At 46.3% G+C, this 22,826-nt stretch overlaps 1 protein-coding gene across 3 annotated transcripts in view; it reads left to right on the top strand.

The window, feature by feature from the left end:
• The window catches only part of LOC139233970 (rho GTPase-activating protein 27-like), a 164,188-nt gene that overhangs the window by 115,614 nt on the left and 25,748 nt on the right, over positions 1-22,826 (top strand). For 2 of the 3 annotated variants that reach the window (XM_070864692.1, XM_070864694.1), the window contains exons 6-13: positions 994-1,080; positions 1,610-1,677; positions 8,469-8,556; positions 11,015-11,119; positions 13,940-14,038; positions 15,960-16,056; positions 19,298-19,426; positions 21,108-21,206. In XM_070864692.1, coding sequence (XP_070720793.1) covers positions 994-1,080; positions 1,610-1,677; positions 8,469-8,556; positions 11,015-11,119; positions 13,940-14,038; positions 15,960-16,056; positions 19,298-19,426; positions 21,108-21,206 — 772 coding nt within the window. The remainder of the gene's footprint in view (positions 1-993; positions 1,081-1,609; positions 1,678-8,468; positions 8,557-11,014; positions 11,120-13,939; positions 14,039-15,959; positions 16,057-19,297; positions 19,427-21,107; positions 21,207-22,826) is intronic. The other variant, XM_070864693.1, reaches the window with a different exon arrangement.

The raw sequence follows: 22,826 nt of genomic DNA on the forward strand, positions 1-22,826 counted from the left end.
GAAAAAATAAGAAGACTCGGATTTATATAGTATCTTTCAGGACCACCGGACATCTCAAAGCGCTTTACAGCCAATTAAACACTTTTGGATTGTAGTCTCTGTTGTAATGCAGGAAGAGATGTATTGGGACCATATGACTATAATAAGGACAACAAGATGGGAATTTGTGTGTGGGGAATTGAATCACAGACTATCCAGTTAATAATCAATTCAAAATTGTGACTTGGGTATGGCATAAAAAGGGACTTTGATATGTTAAAATCCAAACGATGCATGCCATTGAGTACAGCCATTAGGTGACCTCTACTGTGTGCTATGTTGTGAGGCAAAATATATAGTAGGATTTATTTTCCTTAACATGCCAGGGTTTACACAATGAGCTAGATTTTTGTCCACTGTAGATGGAAAGTTTAGCCCTTGATGAACTGGATTTATGCCTTATTCTTGTTTTTGGTGCTGAATTTATTCCAGGGCGTTTCAACATTACTGCCTCATGTCATCCTCCTCCCGGGTTTCTGGAGAGAGTTGAAAGATATATTTAGTGAGTCACAACATCCTGGAAAAATGACCACACAACAGCAAAGGCAGGAATAAGGCGGAAGCACAGTTCATCCCATTTAGTTGCTGACATTCCCACTTGAGCGACGTTACTAAATACTGGGCATATCACGCAGTCTGCAACGATTGCCGTCTCCGAGATCACATGTTTCCAAGCTAAACATGATACTTTATTCCTGGCCCATTAACTACAGACACAAATGTCCTCCCATTTATTTGTTAAAACAGGTATTACATCGCCCAAGTGTTCTCAGGATGAATGATCTGTCGCAGATTTGGCTGGAGTCCTTAGCCTTTGGGCCCCTCTCTTCTGCCCTCCCATAACCTGCTTCAGAATCCCCATAAGCAAGTGCAAATTTGTCACACGATGTGAGCACGAGCAGCTGAGTTGAGAGCAGTTGCAATGTGAATTAAATTCTGTTCTGTTTCTTTAAGGCGTCAATCACAGCCCACAGACGAAATGCGTCTGATTACAGCGCCGATCTTGCACTTGGGAACCGTGTTGAGATCCTGCTCCCTCACGTTAGTGTTTCCTGTTTGTGAGCGAGGCCATGTCCTTCTTCACACTGATCCACTTTTACACTAACTCTATAACCCACTTATAACATGTGCCTGTATCCCCATCAAAGCCTACTTTTTATGCATGATACTTCAACCGGGATCCTGTCTGCTGGTGGCTTCGTTTTACATCTCTGAATTTTTAGCTATATCCGGTTCTTTTCTCAGTGTAATCATTACCTTGTGCCTGACATCTTTTCAAGCCATTAACGTTAATTTGGTGCTGGCTGGGCTATCTATTGTTACTGAGGTTCTTACCATTTACTGCAGGAATACTCTATCTTGAGGTTTTGACAAACCAAATTACCGCTGGTGTTTCGAGTCTTCATTCATCCCTACCTGTAGCTAATTTCTGTTCACCAAATAATGCAACTATTCACTGGGGAGATCGATGTGGCGATCGATGTGGCACGTGCAAACCATACGATTAGGCCTCATTCGCCGCTCCTGCATTTCAGTGTGTACTCAATCTGCTTCTATTTCAATTGTTTAGTCTCAATCACTGGACAAAGCTGGAATCCTAAATAAAGCCAAGGTGGCAGATAATGGGAAGCGCATCAGGTAAGAAGCCTTTCTGAGCTCGCTCGAAGCCTCTCGTGGGTTTTCGTAGCTGCACCAGTTCTGGAGTTAACTCATGGCTACATTCACTGCTGTTTAGTTTGCATTTATGATAAGCGAGATGCTAATTAAAGCAATGCCGCTTCCTTCCTGCTGCTCTTTTTCTCAGAGGCCTTATCAGTTCACAGTTTAAATAATGCAAGTTAAATATAAAATCGACGTAAGAAAATAGCAAGTGGTTAAGATCTGCAATTTGCTGCCTGAAAGGGTGGTGGCGACAGATGCAATTTTAGCTTTCAAAAGGGAGGTGGATAAGTATCTGAAGGGAAAACCATTGCAGGGCTATGGGGAAAGGGCGGGGGGAGTGGGACTAGCTGAGAGTTGGCATGGGCTCGACAGGCCGAATGGCCTTGTTCCGTGCTGTTGGCTGGGCCTATCCATTGTTACTGAGGTTCTTACCATTTACTGCAGGAATACTCTAGCTTGAGGCTTTGACAAACCAAATTACCGCTGGTGTTTTGAGTCTTCATTCATCCCTAGCCTGTAGCTAATTTGCCATCGGGCCAAACATGGGCAAGGAAAAATCCTGCTAATGTCCTCCCTCAGCTGATGAATCAGTACTCCTCCATGGTTAGCACCGCATGGAAGAATCACTGAGAATAGCAAGGGCACAGACTGTACTCTGGATGGGGGTCTTCAATGTCCATCACCAAGAGTGGCTCGGTAGCACCTCTACTGACCGAGCTGGCCAAGTACTGAAGGACATAGTCACCAGACTGGGCCTGCGGCAGGTGGTGAGAGAATTGATACGAGGGAAAAAGCTACTTAACCTCATTATCGCCAATCTGCCTGACGCAGATGCATCTGTCCATTACAGTATTGATAGGAATGACCACTGCACAGTCCTTGTGGAGATGAAGTCACGTCTTCGCACTGAGGACACCCTCCATCATGTTGTGTGGCACTACCACCGTGTTAAATGGGATAGATTCAAAACAGATCTAGCGGCTCAAAACTGGGCATCCATGAGGCATAGGCCATCAGCAGCAGCAGAATTGTATTCCACCACAATGTAACCTCATGACCTGGCATATCCCTCACTCTACTATTACCATCAAGCCAGGGGACCAACCCTGGTTCAATGAGGAGTGTGGAACAGCATGCCAGGAGCAGCACCAGGCGTACCTAAAAATGAAGTGCCAACCTGGTGAAGCTGTAACCCAGGACTATATGCATGCAAAGCAGCGGAAGCAGCATGGAATAGACAGGGCTAAGCGATCCCACAATCAACGGATCAGATCAAAGCTCTGCAGCCCTGCCACATCCAGTTGTGAATGATAGTGGACACTTAAACAACTAACTGGAGGAGGAGGCTCCATGAACAACCCCATCAATGATAGAAACATAGAAAAATAGGTGCAGGAGCAGGCCATTCGGCCCTTCGAGCTTGCACCGCCATTCAGTAAGATCATGGCTGATCATTCCTTCAGTACCCCTTTCCTGCTTTCTCTCCATACCCCTTGATCCCCTTCACCGTAAGAGCCATATCTAACTCCCTCTTGAATATATCCAGTGAACTGGCATCAACAACTCTCTGCGGCAGGGAATTGCACAGGTTAACAACTCTCTGAGTGAAGAAGTTTCTCCTCATCTCAGTCCTAAATGGCCTACCCCTTATCCTAAGACTATGTCCCCTGGTTCTGGACTTCCCCAACATCTGGAACATTCTTCCCACATCTAACCTTCCAGTCCCGTCAGAATCTTATATGTTTCTATGAGATCCCCTCTCATCCTTCTAAACTCCAGTGAATAAAGGCCCAATTGATCCAGTCTCTCCTCATATGACAGCGCAGCCATCCCTGGAATCAGTCTGGTGAACCTTCGCTGCACTCCCTCAATTGCAAGAACGTCCTTCCTCAGACTAGGAGACCAAAATTGAACACAATATTCCAGGTGAGGCCTCACTAAGGCCCTGTGCAACTGCAGTAAGACCTCCCTGCTTCTATATTCAAATCCCCTAGCTATGAAGGCCAACATACCATTTGCCGCCTTCACCGCCTGCTGTACCTGCATGCCCACTTTCAGTGACTGATGAACCATGACACCCAGGTCTTGTTGCACCTCCCCTTTTCCTAGTCTGCCGCCATTCAGATAATATTCTGCCTTCGTGTTTTTGCCCCCAAAATGGATAACCTCACATTTATCCACATTATACTGCATCTGCCATGCATTTGCCCACTCACCTAACCTGTCCAAGTCACCCTGCAGCCTCTTGGCATCCTCCTCACAACACACACCGCCACCCAGTTTAGTGTCATCTGCAAACTTGGAGATATTCCTTCATCCAAATCGTTAATATATATTGTAAAGAGTTGGAGTCCCAGCACTGAGCCCTGTGGCACGCCACTAGTCACTGCCTGCCATTCTGAAAAGGACCCGTTTATCCCAACTCTCTGCTTCCTGTCTGCCAACCAGTTCCCTATCCACATCAGTATATTACCCCCAATACCATGTGCTTTGATTTTGCACAACAATCTCTTGTCCGGTACCTTGTCAAAAGCCTTCTGAAAGTCCAAATACACCACATCCACTGGTTCTCCCTTGTCCACTCTGCTAGTTACATCCTCAAAAAATTCCAGAAGATTCGTCAAGCATGATTTCCCTTTCATAAATCCATGCTGACTTGATCCGATCCTGTCACCGCTTTCCAAATGCGCTGCTATTTCGTCCTTCATGATCGATTCCAACACCTGCCCCACCACCGATGTCAAGCTAACCGGTCTATAATTAACCGTTTTCTCTCTCCCTCCTTTTTTAAAAAGTGGTGTTACATTAACTACCCTCCAGTCCATGGGAACTGATCCAGAGTCGATAGACTGTTGGAAAATGATCACCAATGCATCCACTATTTCTAGTTGATGGTGGAGCCCAGCACGTGAGTGCAAAAGACAAGGTTGAAGCGTTGGCAACCATCTTCAGCCAGAAGTGGCGAGTGAATGGTCCATATCGGCCTCCTCCTGCGATCCCCACCATTACAGAAGCCTGTCTTCAGCCATTTTGATTCACTCCACGTGATATCAAGAAAAGGCTGAGCATACGGGACAGAGCAAAGTCTATGGGCCCCGACAACATCCCGACTGTCGTGCTGAAGACACATGCTCCAGTACTTGCTGCGCTTCGAGCCAAGCTGTTCCAGTACAGCTATAACACTGGCATCTACCCAACAAAGGAAGTCCTGTCCACAAAAAGCAGGACAAATCCAATCCAACCAGTTACTGCCCCATCAGTCTACTCTCAATCATTAACAAAGTAATGAAAGGTGTCATTGACAGTGCTATCAAGCAGCACTTACTCACCAATAACCTGCTCACCGATGCCCAGTTTGGGTTCCGCCAGGACCACTCAGCTCCAGACCTCATTACAGCCTTGGTCCAAACATGGACAAAAGAGCTGAATTCCAGAGGTGAGGTGAGAGTGACTGCCCTTGACATCAAGGCAGCATTTGATCGAGTGTGGTATCAAGGAGCTTGAGTAAAATTGAAGTCAATGAGAATCAGGGGGAAAACTCCCCACTGGCTGGAGTCATACATAGCACAAAGGAAGATGATTGTGGTTGTTGGAGGTCAATCACCACAGCCCCAGGACATCGCTGTAGGAGTTCCTCAGGGCAGTGTCCTAGGCCCAACCATCTTCAGCTGCTTCATCAATGATCTTCCATCCATCATGTCAGAAGTGGGAATGTTCCATTCGCAACTCCTCAGATAATGGAGCATTCCATGCCCACATTCAGCAAGACCTGGATGGCATTCAGGCTTGGGCTGATAAATGGCAAGTAACATTCGCACCACAAAATTACCAGGCAATAACTATCTCCAACAAGAGAGACTCTAACCACCTCCCCATGACATTTAATGGGATTACCATCGCCAAATCCACAGCCCCTCCCCCCCGCCCCCCCCACCCTTATCAACATGCTGGGGATCATCATTGACCAGAAACTTAAATGGACCAGCCAAATGCATACTGTGGCTACAAGCGCAGGTTAGGGCCTGCGTATTCTGTGGCAAGTGTCTCACCTCCTGACTCCCCAAAGCCTTTCCACCATCTACAAGGCACAAATCAGGAGTGTGATGGAATACTCTTCATTTGCCTGGATGAGTACAGTTCCAATAACACTCAAGAAGCTTTACACCATCCAGCACAAAGCAGCCTGCTTGATTGGCACCCCATCCACCACCTTCAACATTCACTCCCTCCACCTCTGGCGTACTGTGGCTGCAGTGTGTACCATCTACAAGATGCACTGCAGCAACTCACCAAGGCTTCTTCAACAGCACCTCCCAAACCCGTGACCTCTACACCTAGAAGGACAAGGACGCATGGGAATACCATCACCCCCTAGTTCCCCTCCAAGTCACACACCATCTTGACTTGTAAATATATTGCCGTTCCTTCACCTTCACTGGGTCAAAATCCTGGAACTCCCTCCCTACCACACGGACTGCAGCAGTTTAAGAAGGCTCATCACCATCTTCTCAAGGGCAGTTAGGAATGGGCAATAAATGCAGGTTTTGCCAGCGACGCCCACATCCCATGAATGAATTCAAAGAAAAGCTATCCCTAGTCAGGTTACTGTAGAACCTGCTATCTCTACTGTGGGGTAAAACCCCATGATAAAGGTGAGCAATCCCATAGACCTCTACCTTAAAGCCTCCGAAACTAAATAAAGTTAGACTGCAGTTAACATTTCATGTGACAGAAGGCAACATCACAAAACAACATTTTTATGTGGGCTATAGGGTTTACTTCTACACAGTCGTGTTCAAGCACAGAGCATTGCACAATAGGAATTGCATATTAGTAATTGGTATTGGGCAGGGGGTGGGGGGGGGAGTGCGGGGGGCGGGCAGCGTTCCTAGTTTCAATGGCTCGAAAATCGTGTCTGTTCTAAATCAGCATACTGACCTTCGCGCCCATATTCCTGATATACACGTCTACCGTTCGAAATTCTGCGCCAGGCATGCTAGCTTGTAAACCTATCCCTTCGTCCACATTATTACTGTGCAATACTTTATTGCTGAACTTTGATTACTGCAATATATAGTAAACAAGGAGTTTGTCGGAAATCAAGTGCCGCTGTTTCTCAATAAATGAACAGTACAGACATTTTCTGTGTGATCATCAGTTCTCAAGGACGTGCTGTGTACAGATACTTACATTCTCACCATTCATACTTACAAACACATTATTCCACCCCCAAGCAGTCAATTATTTTTCACTCTGAGAAAACTAGATGTTCCATTTTGTAATTGAACCTGGGGTTTGAATGTGGATGATTAACTGACTGGTCGGGACCACTCTTGCATATCATCTGAATCACATGTTTAGACACACCCTATCCATTATTCTCTAATTCATATGATCCAAGTCTCCTAAGTATCAATGGGGTTTCAGCATTTTAATGAATCTGTTTAACTTCAGTCAATTGCACTTGGCTACTGTAGTCAGAAGGATTGATTTTCCGAATCCTCACATGCCGTTAATGCGCGTCTGAGAATCCTCCAGGGCCCGCCATTTTCCATTGGTACCTCAACGCTTGCGATGATTCCAAAAATCTACTTCCAATCGCCCTTCTTCGGGAAGAGCAGGATAATGGGATTTGAGTGTGTGGCTCCAATGTAGAGCCAGCACGGGTGCAGGCACAATTGTCTCTTTTTGTACTGAAATTTCAATTATTCAACAATTCTTCAGGGGATCCCATTTAAACGCATAAACCCAACTGAGCTGTCAAAACCTGGCTGTATGCACCATGGGTGGGGAGCGGATGGGGCAAGAGTTCTTCCGCTCACTATATGTTAGCGGTATCATACAATCATAGAAATTTACAGCACAGAAGGAGGCCATTTCAACCCATCTTGTCCGTGCCTGCCGACAAAGAGCTACTTAGCCTAATTCCACTTTCCAGCTCTTGGTCCGTAGCCCTGTAGGTTACGGCACTTCAAGTGCACATTCAAGTCCTTTTTGCATGTGATGAAGGTTTCTGCCTCTACCACCCTTTCCGTCAGTGAGTTCTAGATCCCCAGCACCCTCTGGGAGAAGAAATTTCTCCTCAAATCCCCTCTCAAACTCATTTTAATTACTTTAAATCTATGCCCAGTGGTTGTTGACCCCTCTGCTATGGGAGATAGGTCCGTCCTATCCACTCTATCGAGGCCCCTCATAATTTTATAAACCTCAATAAGGTCTCCCCTCAGCCTCCTCTGTTCCAAAGAAAACAAACCCAGCCTATCTAATCTTTCCTCATAGCTAAACTTTTCCAGACCAGGCAACATCCTTGCAAATCTCCTCTGTACCCTCTCGAGTGCAATCACATCTTTCCTGTAATGCGGTGACCAGAACTGCACATAGTACTCTCGCTGTGGCGTAACAGTTCAAGCATAACCTCCCTGCTCTTGTATTCTATGCCTCGACTATTAAAGGCAAGCATTCCCTGTGCCTTCTTAACCACCTTATCCACCTCATCATCAACATAACATTCATGATTTCACTAGAACCAGTGGCAAGAGGAAATCTTCCCTCTTTTCCCACCTCCCCCCCCCCCCACCCCCAACCCCCCACTCCCAGAAATTGTTTAGATCGAAGATTTCCAAGTGTTCACCTGTTGATTCCGAGATTAATAGTTTACACAGTCGTTCAAAGCCTGTTTGCTTGATTGGTTGTAAATGTGCTCGTCATTTCTACAATCTGTTTAAACATGGCAAATGTGCTGCATTGAACCTTGGTTTTAATTTTAGGAAGAACTGGGCATCCTCCTGGACTGTGCTACAGGGTGGAATTCTGACGTTTTACAAAGATCCCAAGAATCAGTCTGCAGGCAGCCTGGTAACGAGATTTAAACTGGAAAACTCCAAAGAGTAACTGATAGAAATAGTGAATTTGATGAAGGTCATTTTCAACTTCGCCGCCTGGACGTTTCATCTGAAGGAACGGATTGTCCGGCTGTTATAGAGCCCGCTCGATTATCATTGCATTGAGATCAATGAAATAATTATCATCCTCATCATCAATATCAGCATCATCATCGACAACAACAACTTGTCTTTATATAGCAACTTTAACATAGAAAAAAACAACAGAATTACAGTCAGACAAAATGGATACTGAGACAAAGGAGTTATTAGGAGGAGACACTAAAAGCTTGGTCAAAGAGTTGGGTTTTAGGGAGGAAATTAAAGGAGGAAAGAGAGGTGTTGAGGCATTTAGGGTGGGAATTCCAGCGTGAGACCCAGACGGGTCTGTAGGACATTGCAGAGATAACCAGGGCAAGGCGATGAAGGTATTTAATCATGAGGATGAGAATTTGAGGCATTGGGGGACCAGGAGGCGATGTACATCAGAAAGGACAGAGGTGCTGGGTGATCGGGATTTGTTGCGGGATGGGATATGGGCAGCAGAGTTTTGGATGAGCTGAAGTGGAGCATGGGTGGCTGGCCAGGAGAGCATTGGAATAGTTGACAAAGGCTTGGATGAGGGTTTCAGCGGCAGAGAAGATGAGGCAGAAGCGGAGTCAGGTGCTATTGAGGTGAAAGTAGGCGGTATCTGAATGCAGAGCAAATGGGGTTGGAAGCTCACGAAGGGACAAATAGGCCACTGGGATTGCAAACTGTCCAGTTCAACCTGAGACAATGGCCAACGGGCAATGCCATTCACCAGATTACCAGAGCAAAGTTGAAAATTACCTCCGATATTTTTTCAATATTGTAATTGCTGTTTCTCTAATGTTTCTCTAAATGCAGTGGATTAACAGTTGCTACAGTTCTAAGGATAAATTTTGTATAATAAACCTTTTAACATGTATGGGACAAGATGGAGACTAGCCTAGCTGTCCGTACTTATCATGAATCTCAATAATAAGCAACAACTCTTGGGTTTACAAACGTACAACATTGACGGGCATGAAAAGACAAACTGGTCTATCAAGTTTCCCCCACTCCATGATGAGAGGAACATCATGTCCAAACAATTCCTTCCTCCCTCACCCCCCCACCTAGCCCCCGCCCCCCAACCCCCTCCCCCACAGCCATGTAATTTCACGGGAGAGGCGAAAATAACTCTCGGCCAATAAGGAAACATTTTATACATTAATGGGTAAGAAATTAGACGTGCACCCAAAATGGAGGATATGCCAGCAGAGCGATTGTGTGCGTCCCTGGTCGTGCCAGCACGAAGCCCATGCCAAACTCAGCACTGGGTCCCATCTTGGCGAGCTGCAGGCACCAAGCGGGCACCCGACGCAGCTCGTTGTTACCAATTGCAACAATTTGGGCTGGCTGTGACGCTGGTAGAGGCCCTAGGGTAGGTCTTGTGTGGGGAGGTGATGCTGACAGGGGCTGAGCCTTGGCTGGCAGCGGCCCTCAGTCATTTTGTGAAGTTAGAAGAAGCGCTCCGACTCCACAAAATAAAAACATTGTCAAAGTTTTGGGGCTTCTTTTCAGCGGCCTCCAGCGGTCCCTTTAAGGACTGCTGCTTAAACCCCTCCAAACCCATTGGTGCTTGCACCTAGTTGCTGTCCAATCAAGGTCCTACCATCCTCAACCAGGTGAGTGTCGTGGGTGATGAAACCTTGCCTCATTGAGGCACACTTCCGGGGTCATTCAGGCATGGGAGATCATGGTCTGATTTTGGAACCCATTTTGCCTTTCTCATGCCTGAAAAATAGACTCATCAACATCCAATTTTTCCCATAATATGTTTATCAGCACCACATTTAAAACATAAGAAGTGTCCACACAGCCACACCTACAAATTTACATTTCAGTTTTTGCAAGGCAATATTTCCAATGCTAAATTTGCATTTGTCTCCTGCAGCACACTTAAAAAGGACATTGAATGATTGAGGGTAGTTTTACATTTGGCCAATGGTGTAAAGCAGATGATATCAAATTGGCCGCCATTATACACCATGCCCAATTTTCCTTTCCCATTGACGTCACAGGAGTTCATATGCAGCCAATAATGGACAGCCAATTTGTATCATTCCAAAGTTAAAATCACCCCCAATAATGAAACTTGTTAATTTCGACACCGCTCTGGAAACAATTTCTCAGATTATCCTGGGTCAGGACTCGGGCACATCCAACAGGATTCTGAAGGCAGAGTGTCAAAAGGCTTAGTAAATCATTCAAAACGACAGGGAGGATATGACCGATGTCATCATTCATATTCTTTTTCATAACTGCAAACACCGTCCTAGAGAGAATAATTCCATTACACAGGAACAAGCAGAATGGCAGAAGTTGATGTTCAGTCTCTTTCACAATGAATGTTTCTCTTTGCTTAGAAACAGGCAGTTGGCCAGATCATCCCTGAATACACAGTTGAGCTGCGAGGAGCAGCAATCGGATGGGCAGCAAAGGACAAATCGAGCAAAAAGAACGTGTTGGAGGTGAGGAGGTGCACCTTTAATATCAACGGGGCAAAGAATTGATCCCAGTGTTGATTGAATCACCATCATAGAGTCATAGAAATTTACAGCACGGAAGGAGGCCATTTCGGCCCATCGTGTCCGTGCCGGCCGACAAAGAGCTATCCAGCCTAATCCCACTTTCCAGCTCTTGGTCCGTAGCCCTGTAATTTATGGCACTTCAAGTGCACATCCAAATACTTTTTAAATATGGTGAGGGTTTCTGCCTCTACCACCCTTTCAGGCAATGAGTTCCAGACCCCCACCATCTTCCGGGTGAAAAAATGTCCCCTCAAATCCTCTCTGGACATCTTACCAATTACTTTAAATCTGTTCCCCTGGTTGTTGACCCCTCTGCTAAGGGATAGGTCCTTTTTATCCACACTATCTAGGCCCCTCATAAATTTTATACACCTCAATAAGCCCAATAAACACTTGCCCAATAAACTGGCAAATTGGAGCCAAACATTTTTGTCCAAGACTGCCAACATTTACCCTCCATCTTCAGGCTGAATCTGAAACAATTGTTTTAAGGTTAAAGTCCTTTTTCTGATCATGGATTCACACCTCAGGTATTCGTCTAAAATTCCCCTTTCTCCTATTTCAGTAGAGGCATTAACCTGTTTAAATTAAAACTCTCTTCCAAAATAACAGAGAGAGCAACTTCAGTCAAACGTGTTCAGCATTTAACCATTCGTATCGCCCAGCGTAACCTCAAGGCCGATAGGTTTTTGCCACTTGCCTTGAGCGATGAGCACAATGTCTGAACTCTGTTATTACTCCTTGCTGCTAATTACTGTTTATTATTAACATCGTCTTATGATGACAGCTGTAATTGAATCTCGCTAAAAAAAAAATTTTTGAGGTTTGTCGAGAAACTATGACCACACAATGGCCCTCAGTTAATACCAAATTCCCTCTTTAGTTTCAGCTGAGGTTTGCTGAAGTTTTAAAATCTGTTCGACAAGTTGCACTCTGTCAGAAAAGGGCATGCAGTACTCGCCACATGGTTGCTGGGTGTCTGGGGCGTGAAATTGGTCTTTGCCACTTGGTGTGAAAGACGCTCATCACCAATCGGCAGCCCGCTGTACACTGCGTCTGACTCACTTTACCCTTGACTTCAATGGAAAAGAAGATGGACCTCCATGTAAATCATAGAGTCATAGAAATTTACAGCACGGAAGGAGGCCATTTCAGCCCATCGTGTCCGCGCCAGCCGACAAAGAGCCATTCTGCCTAATCCCACTTTCCAGCTCTTGATCTGTAGCCCTGTAGGTTACGACACTTCAAGTGCACATCCGAGTACTTTTTAATTGTGGTGAAGGTTTCTGCCTCTACCACCCTTTCCGAAAGTGAGTTCCAGACTCCCACCACCTTCTGGGTGAAGAAATTTCCTCTCTAATCCCCTCTAAAACTCGTATCAATTACTTTAAATCTATGCCCCCTGGTTGTTAACCCCTCTGCTATGGGAGAAAGGTCCATCCTATCCACTCTATCTCGGCCCCTCATAATTGTATACACCTCAATAAGGTCTCCCCTCAGCCTCCTCTGTTCCAAAGAAAACAAAGCCAATCTGTCCAATCTTTCCTCGTACCTTTTAAATGTGGTGTGGGTTTCTGCCTCTACCACCTTTTCAGGCAGTGAGTTCCAGACCCCCACCATCCTCTGGGTGGAAGAAATTTCCCCTCATAACTCTTCTAAACTTCCTACCAATTACTTTAAATCTCTGCCCCCTGGTTCTTGACCCCCTCCGCTAAGGTAAAGTTGGCAAAGTGGCGCAAAACAGCCTGGTGGCAAACCTAGTGAAGCAAATGTACGTTGAGCTCTCTCTTGTTATCAGGGTAAGTTCAGTTGTCTCATGCTCCCGAGGGAGAGCCGGCTGGAGATACGGCTACAACACTTTCGCACCGTTTCACCGGCCCATGGTCTCTGAGCGTGCTTGCCCGATGGGGATTACAGGAACAGCGAGTCTAAACTCTTGTTTTTTTTCCTGGTGTCCCCTGGGCATGAGCTGCAAAATCTTGACATATATTCAAAAATATTGGAATATAAATAAGACTAAATGATTAATTTTCGATACATGATATCGCAGATGAATGGCAAGATTGTCTGCCCCATTTTTGTGTCCCATCGTTTTACTCCCTTCTTCTTCCGAAGGTGGTGGAGCAGGGTTCCAGGGTTGCCCAGTGCCTTATCCAACTGACCATTCTCAATGTGTGAGTGAGGATAGTTATTGTTGGGCTATTCTGTCATGGGGCAGGATTCACAGCCGAGCGCAAAATGGGATACTTTCATAAGATGTAAGAATTAGGAGCAGGCGTAGGCCATACGACCTCATGGCTGATCTTCGACCTCAACTCCACCTTCCTGCACTTTCCCCATATCCCTTGATTTCCTCAGAGTCCAAAAATGTAGCAATCTCAGCCTTGAATATATGCAACGACTGAGTCTCCACAGTCCTCTGGGGTGGAGAATTCCAAAGATCCACAACCCTCGGAGTGAAGAAATTTCTCTTCATCTCAGTCCTAAATGGCTGCCCATTATCCTGAGACTGTGACCCCCGAGCTCTAGATTCTCCAGCCAGGGGAAACAACCTCACACCCCCTCAGAATCTAACCTCTCAGCAACTACCCTGTCACACCCCCTCTGAATGTTCTATTTTCCAGCAATCAGTAATGTGAACCTCGAGGGATTTTCAGCTGCTGTACTTCTGTGTCCAACCCCAAGATCCTGTAATGCATTCAGACTGTGTTCTTGACTTCATACGCTCAGCATATTAACAGTGCGTGCTTTTGTTTCCAGTTGAAGACCCGAGGGGGCTCCGAGTACCTCATACAGTATGATGCAGAGTCTGTCATCGGGGACTGGTATAAGACCATCAATGAGAGCATCCTTCAAGTGGTATGTGACTGAAAATGAAGCAAGACATATTTTACATTCGATGACATAGGGAATTGCATTGTGGGCAGGGAACATGCACCAGTTGGTATATTTATTGGGGATGAAATTGCCCCCTTTTTTCAGAGGCCCGTTAGCGCCTCCGGGGTGCAAGAGACTTTTCACCCGAGGCTCCTGGGAAACTGCCCAGAAGTTTGTGGAGGCACCGCAACAGCAGCGCTGCACCCCATCGGTAGTGCCCTGGACAGCCGCGCAACCAGCGATAGCGTCATTGCTGTGCGCGGCGACCCCTCACCTCCCTGCGGGGGAAATTGGCCAGTGAGGCTGGCGCGAGCAGGTGTCAGCGCCAGTTTCGCGGGTCACAAAGCCAGCCGACGTCCGCTCGCGGGGCGGAGGTTAAAGGGGAGGTCTCCAGAGCCGCGCGACGCCATCTTAGATTTTTTGCTGATTCTCGGGTGGTGTTCCATACCTGTTTTCTTTTTAGCATGGTGCAGGCCGCCATCGCGCAGCTCGGCACTCCGTTTTGGCTGCTGGGCTGCAGGCCCGGTACCATGCTGCCCTGGTGGTCCAGCGGAGTCTATCAGAGGCCTTGCAGAGTGCGCAGCGGCTATCCCCTTTAGCGAAGGGAAAGGGCGTTGAAGCACTGTCGGTGCCATGTGGGGCATCCGCGTAGCGCTTCCGATCGCGCCCAGTTAGTGCTGCTGATCCAGCCCCATCAGGAAGTGGAGCGCCCGAGATTGCGCTGCACTTCCTCTGAGGGGCGGTGAGCCTAATTCTGTGCCGGGCGCAGGATGTCCCGCCCAGAGCAGGTTGCCGCCCCCAATCAGGGAACCAGGCAATTGTCTACAAACTGAAAGGAAGAATCTGTTTAAACTCTTTATCACCTCCACTAAAAGTGATTGCTAGAGGATGAGTATTACTTGTTCAGAAATGTAACTCATATCCTGCCCTTATGGACACCTGTCATTTCAGATGTCCTCTGCCCCCCCCCTCCCTCCGTGATGCAGGCTATGGGAAGGGCCCACACGTGTGGTGTGAAGCTTCATTCATGGGCGGCTGGTCTAGAAGCCAATCCTGGAAGCACCTGAGCTCCCATTGTGTTTCAAATGTTATTAAAGAGCTGACTAGTGTCTTTGACAATTCACCAGCTCCAGTACAGACACCATGCTGTGTGTCAAGGCTACAGTTTAGAAACTGTCAATAGTGTTTAATAAGTTGATTTAATTGGAAAACTCTTCAGAAGGAGCTATCACCCAGATTTTCCAATTTTGCAAAATTGGGATATATTTACTGGAGGGACAAAGAATTTTAAAAAATTAATTCTTGGCATATGGCCGTCGCTGGCAATGCCAGCATTTATTGCCCTTCCCTAGTTGCCCTTGAGAAGGTGGCGGTGAGCCGCCTTCTTTAATCGCTGCAGTCCGTGTGGTGATGGTGCTCCCAGAATGTTGTTATATAAGGAGTTCCAGCGTTTTGGCTCAGCAACGATGAAGGAAGGGGCGAGAAATGCCCAAATCAGAATAGAATGTGGCTTGGAGGGGAACGTGGAGGTGGCGGTGTTCCCATGCACCTACAGCCCTTGCCCCTCTAGGTGGTGGAGGTCCTAGCTTTGGGAAGATCCAGAACGCTCTCCCAGCTACAGGATTGTAAATATATTTTTGTCTGTCTCTCCTTATTTGCCCATTATTGCCATATATGGCAGGCGTTTATCTGGTCCCAGCCTGCGGGCAATTGGTGGACTGTGAGAAAGGGCGTGGCCTGGCAGAACCCATCCTCATCCAATTCCCCCCCTCGCTGATCACAACTTTCTGAAACATCCCGCAGTGCGTGACTGAAGCTAGCTCTCTACCCTACAAACGTATGTCAGCCACGTGTTGAATTTATGACATTGTCGCAATGATTTTTCTTTTGGTTTCTCTTTAAGTTGGACCCAGTCAGCACAGATGAAATTGATGCTGCTTCTGACTTAGTCGGACCTGAGAAATACAACAGCAAAGATAAAGAGGAGAAGAAAAGTCGTTGTAAGTCTCTAGATGGGTTTGTAGAGTTTATTTATTTACCAATGGGCGATGGTGGAAAGACAGACAGATTCCCAATATTGATATCACTGAGAATTAAACATATTGGCCCCAATAAACATATTTCCACACGCGGCAAAACAGGCGCCCCTCTGAGCTGAGCGCCCGTTTTTCGCGCCTAAAACGGCGCCTGAAAAAAAACACGCTATTCTCGAGCGCTTTGCAGCTCGATGTCAGCTTGGCGCGGCGCCCAGGGGGCGGAGCCTACCACTCGCGCCGCTTTTGTAAGTAGGAGGGGACGGGTACCATTTAAATGAGTTTTTTTTGTGCCGACAACCCTGCGCGTGCGCGTTGGAGCGTTCGCGCACGCGCAGTGTGAAGGAAACATTGGCACTCGGCCATTTTTGTAATTCTTTGTAGCTGTTCAATTTTTAACATTTTTTAATAAAACCACATTGCCCTTCCATGATCAGCACAGAGGCTTCTTGCAGCAGTGAGAAGGCTGCAGGAAGCCTCAGAAGTTGAGGCAGCCGTTTCCCGACGGGCCCGACTGACGGCAGGGGGGCCTCCCCACCACCTGCCGTCGGGAATGGCTGCCTCAACCTCTGAGGCTTCCTGCAGCCTTCTCACTGCCTGAAGCACTTTCACACAGGTAGGAACATGGTTTATTTAATCTTTTCTTTGCTTATAAATTTTTATTCAGGATGGAATTATTTGTATAATATTTGTATAAGTATAAGGATTTATTGTAGAATGTAATGACTTCCCCCCCCACCTCGTTCCCGACACCTAATTTGTAACCTGCGCCTGATTTTTTAATGTGTAGACAAGGTTTTTTCAGGCCTACAAAAATCTTCACTTGTTCCATTCTAAGTTAGTTTGGAGTACGTTTTCACTGTGGAAACTTTCAAATCAGGCGTCAGTGGCTGGACACGCCCCCTTTTGAAAAAAAATTCTGTTCCAAAGTGAAACTGTTCTAACTGATTAGAACTGCAGAAAACTTAAATGTGGAGAATTGCGATTTCTAAGATACTCCGTTCTCCACCAGTTGCTCCTAAAAATCAGGAGCAAATCATGTGGAAACTTGGGGCCAATGTCCCCAAAACAAAATTAGTCACAGATTTTCCAATAGCGTGTCCCACAAGTCCGGAGGGGATCTCCCAGAACAGAGTGATGAAGGCTTTCAACGTCTTGCAAATATACCGGGTGTCACACATAATTAGATGAATACAAAAGTCATACCTTGTTAACATTTATTGTTCTATTTTTAAAATTCCATTTTATTAACATGCTTAATTATAATGTGAATATTTTGGGATTTAATTCCCACACTGTTTAGCATGTCGGTATAAAAATCCTCTGGGTGTTAATTTATCTCAATCATAGACCTTGTTCAAAAATAAGTGAATAGTGCAAAAAGGTATTTTATGTCAAATTGTTAACCAGTGAGTACCCCATCCCCTCCTGCTTTGGTTACCCCCGCCTCCTCCTCTCCCCCTCTCCCCGCCTCCCTCCTCTCCCCGTCTCCCTCCTCTCCCCGTCTCCCTCCTCTCCCCGTCTCCCTCTCTCCCCGTCTCCCTCTCTCCCCGTCTCCCTCTCTCTCCGTCTCACTCTCTCCCCGTCTCACTCTCTCCCCGTCTCACTCTCTCCCCGTCTCACTCTCTCCCCGCCTCCCCCTCTCCCCGCCTCCCCCTCTCCCCACCTCCTCCTCTCCCCACTTCCCTCCTCTCCCCTTCTCCCCCTCTCCCCACCCCTCCTCTCCCCGCCTCCCTCCTCTCCCCGCCTCCCTCCTCTCCCCGCCTCCGCCTCCTCCTCTCCCCGCCTCCTCCTCTCCCCACATATTCCTCTGCCCATCCCAGCTCCTTCTCTGCCACGCTCCACATCCCCTCCACCTTCCCTCCCCCTATTTTCTTGCGATGTTTGTAAGATTGCTTCACTGGGTCTGTCCAGCAGGAGTTCCACAGCCCTTTTGAAAGTGATGAGGCACTCTGCTTCCCTCCTGAGAATGTGACAGTCTGAACTGTGGCAAGTGGATGCCCACCATTGGCCCTTCTATTTGTGCGTGTGGCATGAAACCAGTTCCCGTTCTCAGTAATTTGCCCAAGGGGCTGTAATTGCTATAATCGAGGATTTGCATTTCCAAAGTTACTGATTCATCCCAGAACTGCTCGATCACAAAATCAGTTTGGACAGAGAAGGCTCTTCAGCTCATTTGATCTCAGCCCCCCAGAACGCCAACCCTTCCATCTCCCCATTGCAACGTCGAGCAGTTTCTCGAATGAGTCCAGCGTCCTGTTCTCGTCTCACCCTTCCCGACTGTCCATTCGTATCCAAATCTTTCCAAAGCACTCTTTCCTCTGTGGTCAGCACTGCTGAAACTGCCGACCACAAGAAGGTGAAGACCAAACTAAAGAAATTCTTGCTGTGGAGACTGATCCTGCAGAGTGTGAGGGAGAAAGGTTATATCCAAGGTAAGGGAGAGAGTGCGAGACTGCTTAGCGACAATCAATGACTACTGGGGCTTCCTCTGGCCTCCATTCCCTGCCAGCCAGCTTATTTTAATTGGGGCACCCTGGCGTTAATCAGAATGTTGTGGAGCATAAATGTCGGCATGGACTGGTTGGGCCGAATGGCCTGTTTCTGTGCCGTATATCCTATGAATCTTACAGCCAACATCTTTGAATGCTGAAAATTTGGAATAGAAGCAATATTTATACAAGGAGAAATTGTTTCCAGTAGCGGCAGGGTAAGTGACCAGAGGACACAGATTTAAGGTAATTGTGAAAAGAACCAGAGAGGAGATGAAGTGATTTTATTTTTATGTAACGTGCTGTTAAGATCTGGAACACACTACCTGAAATGGTGGTGAAAGCAGGTTCAAAAGTAACTTTCAAAAGGGAATTGGATAAATACTTGAAGGGGAAGCATTTGCACGGCGATGGGGAACGAGCGGGGGAATGGGACTAATTGGATCGCTCCTTCAAAGAACTGGCACAGGCACGATGGGCCGAATGGCCTCCTGCGCTGCATGATTCTATGAATAAAATGCTGGAAAAACACAGCCAGTCTGACAAAGAATCGGCACCTCGATACGTCAACAACATCTTCCTGCTTTTTGGTGATGCAAAGATTGGCGCAGCTCCCTGGCTTTGGAGCTGCATTGTATTGTGAGCCGCCTGGCTCCCGCTGTCCCTGGAAGTCATGCCCGGATTAACTCTCTTTCTTTTTGGTCTCTTTACTTTAGCTGCTTTCAGGCACTCTGTGGTCAGCACGGCTGAAACTGCCGACCACAAGAAGGTGAAGACCAAACTAAAGAAATTCCTGCTGCGGAGACCGACCCTGCAGAGTGTGAGGGAGAAAGGTTATATCCAAGGTAAGGGAGAGAGTGCGGGACTGCACAGCGAAGGTCAACAACCACTGGGGCTTCCCCTGGCCGCCATTCCCTGCCAGGCATCTTATTTTAATTGGGGCATTCTGGCAATTTTACTCAAGACTCCCAAGCTGGCATAATCATTGACCGACCGACTTCCAGCCCCCATTCCATCAACGGCTCCCCCCCCCCCCTCCCCCCAGGCATAATCATTGACCAACCGACTTCCATTCCCCATTCCACCAACGGCCACCCCCCCCACCTCCCCACACCCCCTCCCCTCACCCCCGGCACGGACTCACACCTCACCCTGTCCCCACACTGCAGCTTGAAAGGTATGCATCCATTTTTAGACAGGAAAACTCCAAATCTAACCATTCAGCAAGATTTTACAGTCCTGTCTGTTTACTAAATAGCCACAGAGTCTACAGTGCGCTGCAGTGAGTTAATGATCAGCTTTTGACATCCTGTTTCAAACAGATGAACTGCAGAAGACTGCAGAAAGCAAAACAAGTACATATTTTATTGTGTTCCTAACACAGATGAGACTGTACACAGGGAGGTTAAAGTAACAGTGACCTCAGTCTTTACTAAGGCACTCCAGAGTGAGGAACAGGCCTTAGGACCGGCTTATATACAGTGCTCCCAAGGGATGCTGGGATCCCTTGGGACTTCAGGGGATGCTCTCCCTGGTAGCGGAACATGGGAGTGCATGCTTTACAGATACACAACATGTTTATTCATTTTTAGTATACTGTACATTCTTTCAGTAAACCCATTACTTTAAGCTCCAAGTTTCCGCACTTCTTGTGCACCTCATAAAATCCCAGGAATTATAGCAGAGCGGGGGGGAGACAATTGGCCCATCGTGCCTGTTCCCAACAAGGCCAGTGCTCCCGCGCAAACACGCGGAAAGGCACAACAAAAGGGCAGGGAAATATACTGGGAAAAATTTGATTGTTTGATACAGGAAATGTCAGATGTTATTGAGGAACATTGGCAGAGTTCAAGTCTTAAAGATTGGGTAATACAAGACCTCAGTGGTATTGAGGTATTTCAGTGAATGACCAGGCTAATCACAGGCAGGCTCACCCAATCCTGACCGCAGATTTACATTGGGTGATTCCAATGGTGTCAAATTAATTTAGTCTAAATATCAGTAGAAATATCAGTCCAATGGTGTATGAATATAACAGTCCATATATATTCATCTAATAATCCACATTTGTTATATATAATGATATATAATCATTTTTTTCTGACAGTAATGTATTTCTCACATTAGTGCATGCAGGCATGTTGGTATACAAACCCTTCCCCCCATGTTAATGTAACTGGTATATTGGTATGTGTACATTGCCAATGTTAATGCAACCATATACACTATTGTGAATATATTGTCCATATGTATTGTAGAATCAATACACAAGTACGTGTACATTTTTTATGTTAATGTAACTGTTTTGAATACATTGTCCATATAAATATAGACCGAGTACACGTGCATGTGTACATAGACTGGTGTGAGAGAATGTACCATTGGTTTAACTGTAGAGTTTCCAGCACTGTCTCTGGCCATGCTTTTACTGCTGTGATGCTCAGTCACTTTTCCAGTGTGGGTAGTGATTTTGCAGCGAGACCGCCAAGGTCAGAGGTTTAGCACTGTGCGGTTTGTGTTTTACAGATCAAGTATTTGGCTGCGGTTTAGAGGATCTGTGCCAACGGGAGAGCACCACAGTGCCACGCTTTGTACGGCAATGCATTCAAACTGTAGAAAAGCGAGGTAATCGAATTCTGCCACTTCGAAATATAAAGTGCATGTCTCAGGAACTATTCCTGATTGCTGTCAATACAACTTATTTTAAGCTCCATTACTGCATTTTTAATTTTACTCACTGGTGTCCCATGATGGTGATCATCAACAGAAGAAAAAACTGTCGTCTTTCTCTTCCTTTGTCTGTCTTCCACTCTCTAACTCTTTCTATCTCTTTCTAACTCTTTCTATCTAACTCTTTCTATCTCTCCCTAACTCTTTCTATCTCATTAACCCTTTCTATCTCGCTAACTCTTTCTATCTCTCTAACTCTTTCTATCTAACTCTTTCTATCTCTCTGACTCTTTCTATCTCATTAACCATTTCTATCTCTCTAACTCTTTCTATTTCTCTAACTCTTTCTATCTCTCCATCTATCTCTTTATATTCAAAATGTTTCTATCTCTCTATCTCTTTCTATTTCTAACTCTTTCTATCTCTCTCTAACTCTTTCTATCTCTCTAACTCGTTCTATCTCTATCTCTTTCTATCGCTCTATCTCTTTCTATCTCTTTCTAACTTTTTCTATCTCTCTCTAACTCTCTCTAACTCTCTCTGACTCTCTCTAACTCTTTATATCTCTCTATCTCTTTCTATCTCTATCTAATTCTATCTCTCTCTAACTTTTTCTATTTCTCTAACTCTTCTACTCTATCTCTCTAACTCTTTCTATCTCTCTCAATTTGCCTCCCATTCTTCCTCTCACTTTATATGGTTCACATTCTTTTTCTTGTCAGCTCTGTATCTTCTCTCATTTGTTCTTCTTTCTGTCTGTCCTTCCTTCCCTTTGCCTCCTCTCTCCTCTGTGTGCCTCCCACACTATCCAATGCTCGAGTAGCTGCAGAAGTGATCTTGCTCCTTTTTGAATGCAAGGGAAGGAGAGGGGTGGGGCAGGGAGCAGATGAGAGTCTGGAATAGCTTGTATCCCTGCTCTGGGACAGTTGGTCTTTCTATCGCTCTGATGGAGCTGTGGCCGAACCAATGATGCCACATTGGGACCTGGTGGAAGGGATCCAGGGAGCGAGGGCCTGAAAGGGAGTACTGAGCCAAATTTTAGGCCTTGAGGGAATAATTGAGCCAGTCGGGAGTGGGAAACTCAGTCTAGGAATGAATGGGAAGTCACAATCTAGGAAGGAGGGAATGAGGCTGAAGCCGGGATGCTTTTATTTATTCCATTTTATCTTTTCTCACTAAAAAAGGATAAACTACTCAAAGAGTGGGAGCTTATTGGAGTTAAAGGCCCTCTGTGTCAGAAATACCTCATCAGTTGACTTCCCAAGCACTAATCCTGCTGCTTGTAAAACACTAAGCAACACACTTAGTTCTAAGAAATAAGCTGGCCTTCCCGGTCCTGATGCTGAATTAATTTATTGTTCATTCAATCCTCAGAGCTTGAAGCTGGAATATGGGAGGCCTGACAAGGAGCCTGGGAGAGTGACTTATATGGGAAGCGCGAGAGTGGGCTTTTCAGCAAGAGGTGGGCAGGTCACATTGAAGGCAGGAGGAAACATAGAAACATAGAAAATAGGTGCAGGAGTAGGCCATTCGGCCTTTCTAGCCTGCACCGCCATTCAATGAGTTCATGGCTGA

The sequence above is a fragment of the Pristiophorus japonicus genome, chromosome 21, assembly GCF_044704955.1.
Source record: "Pristiophorus japonicus isolate sPriJap1 chromosome 21, sPriJap1.hap1, whole genome shotgun sequence".
NCBI lineage: Eukaryota > Metazoa > Chordata > Chondrichthyes > Pristiophoridae > Pristiophorus > Pristiophorus japonicus.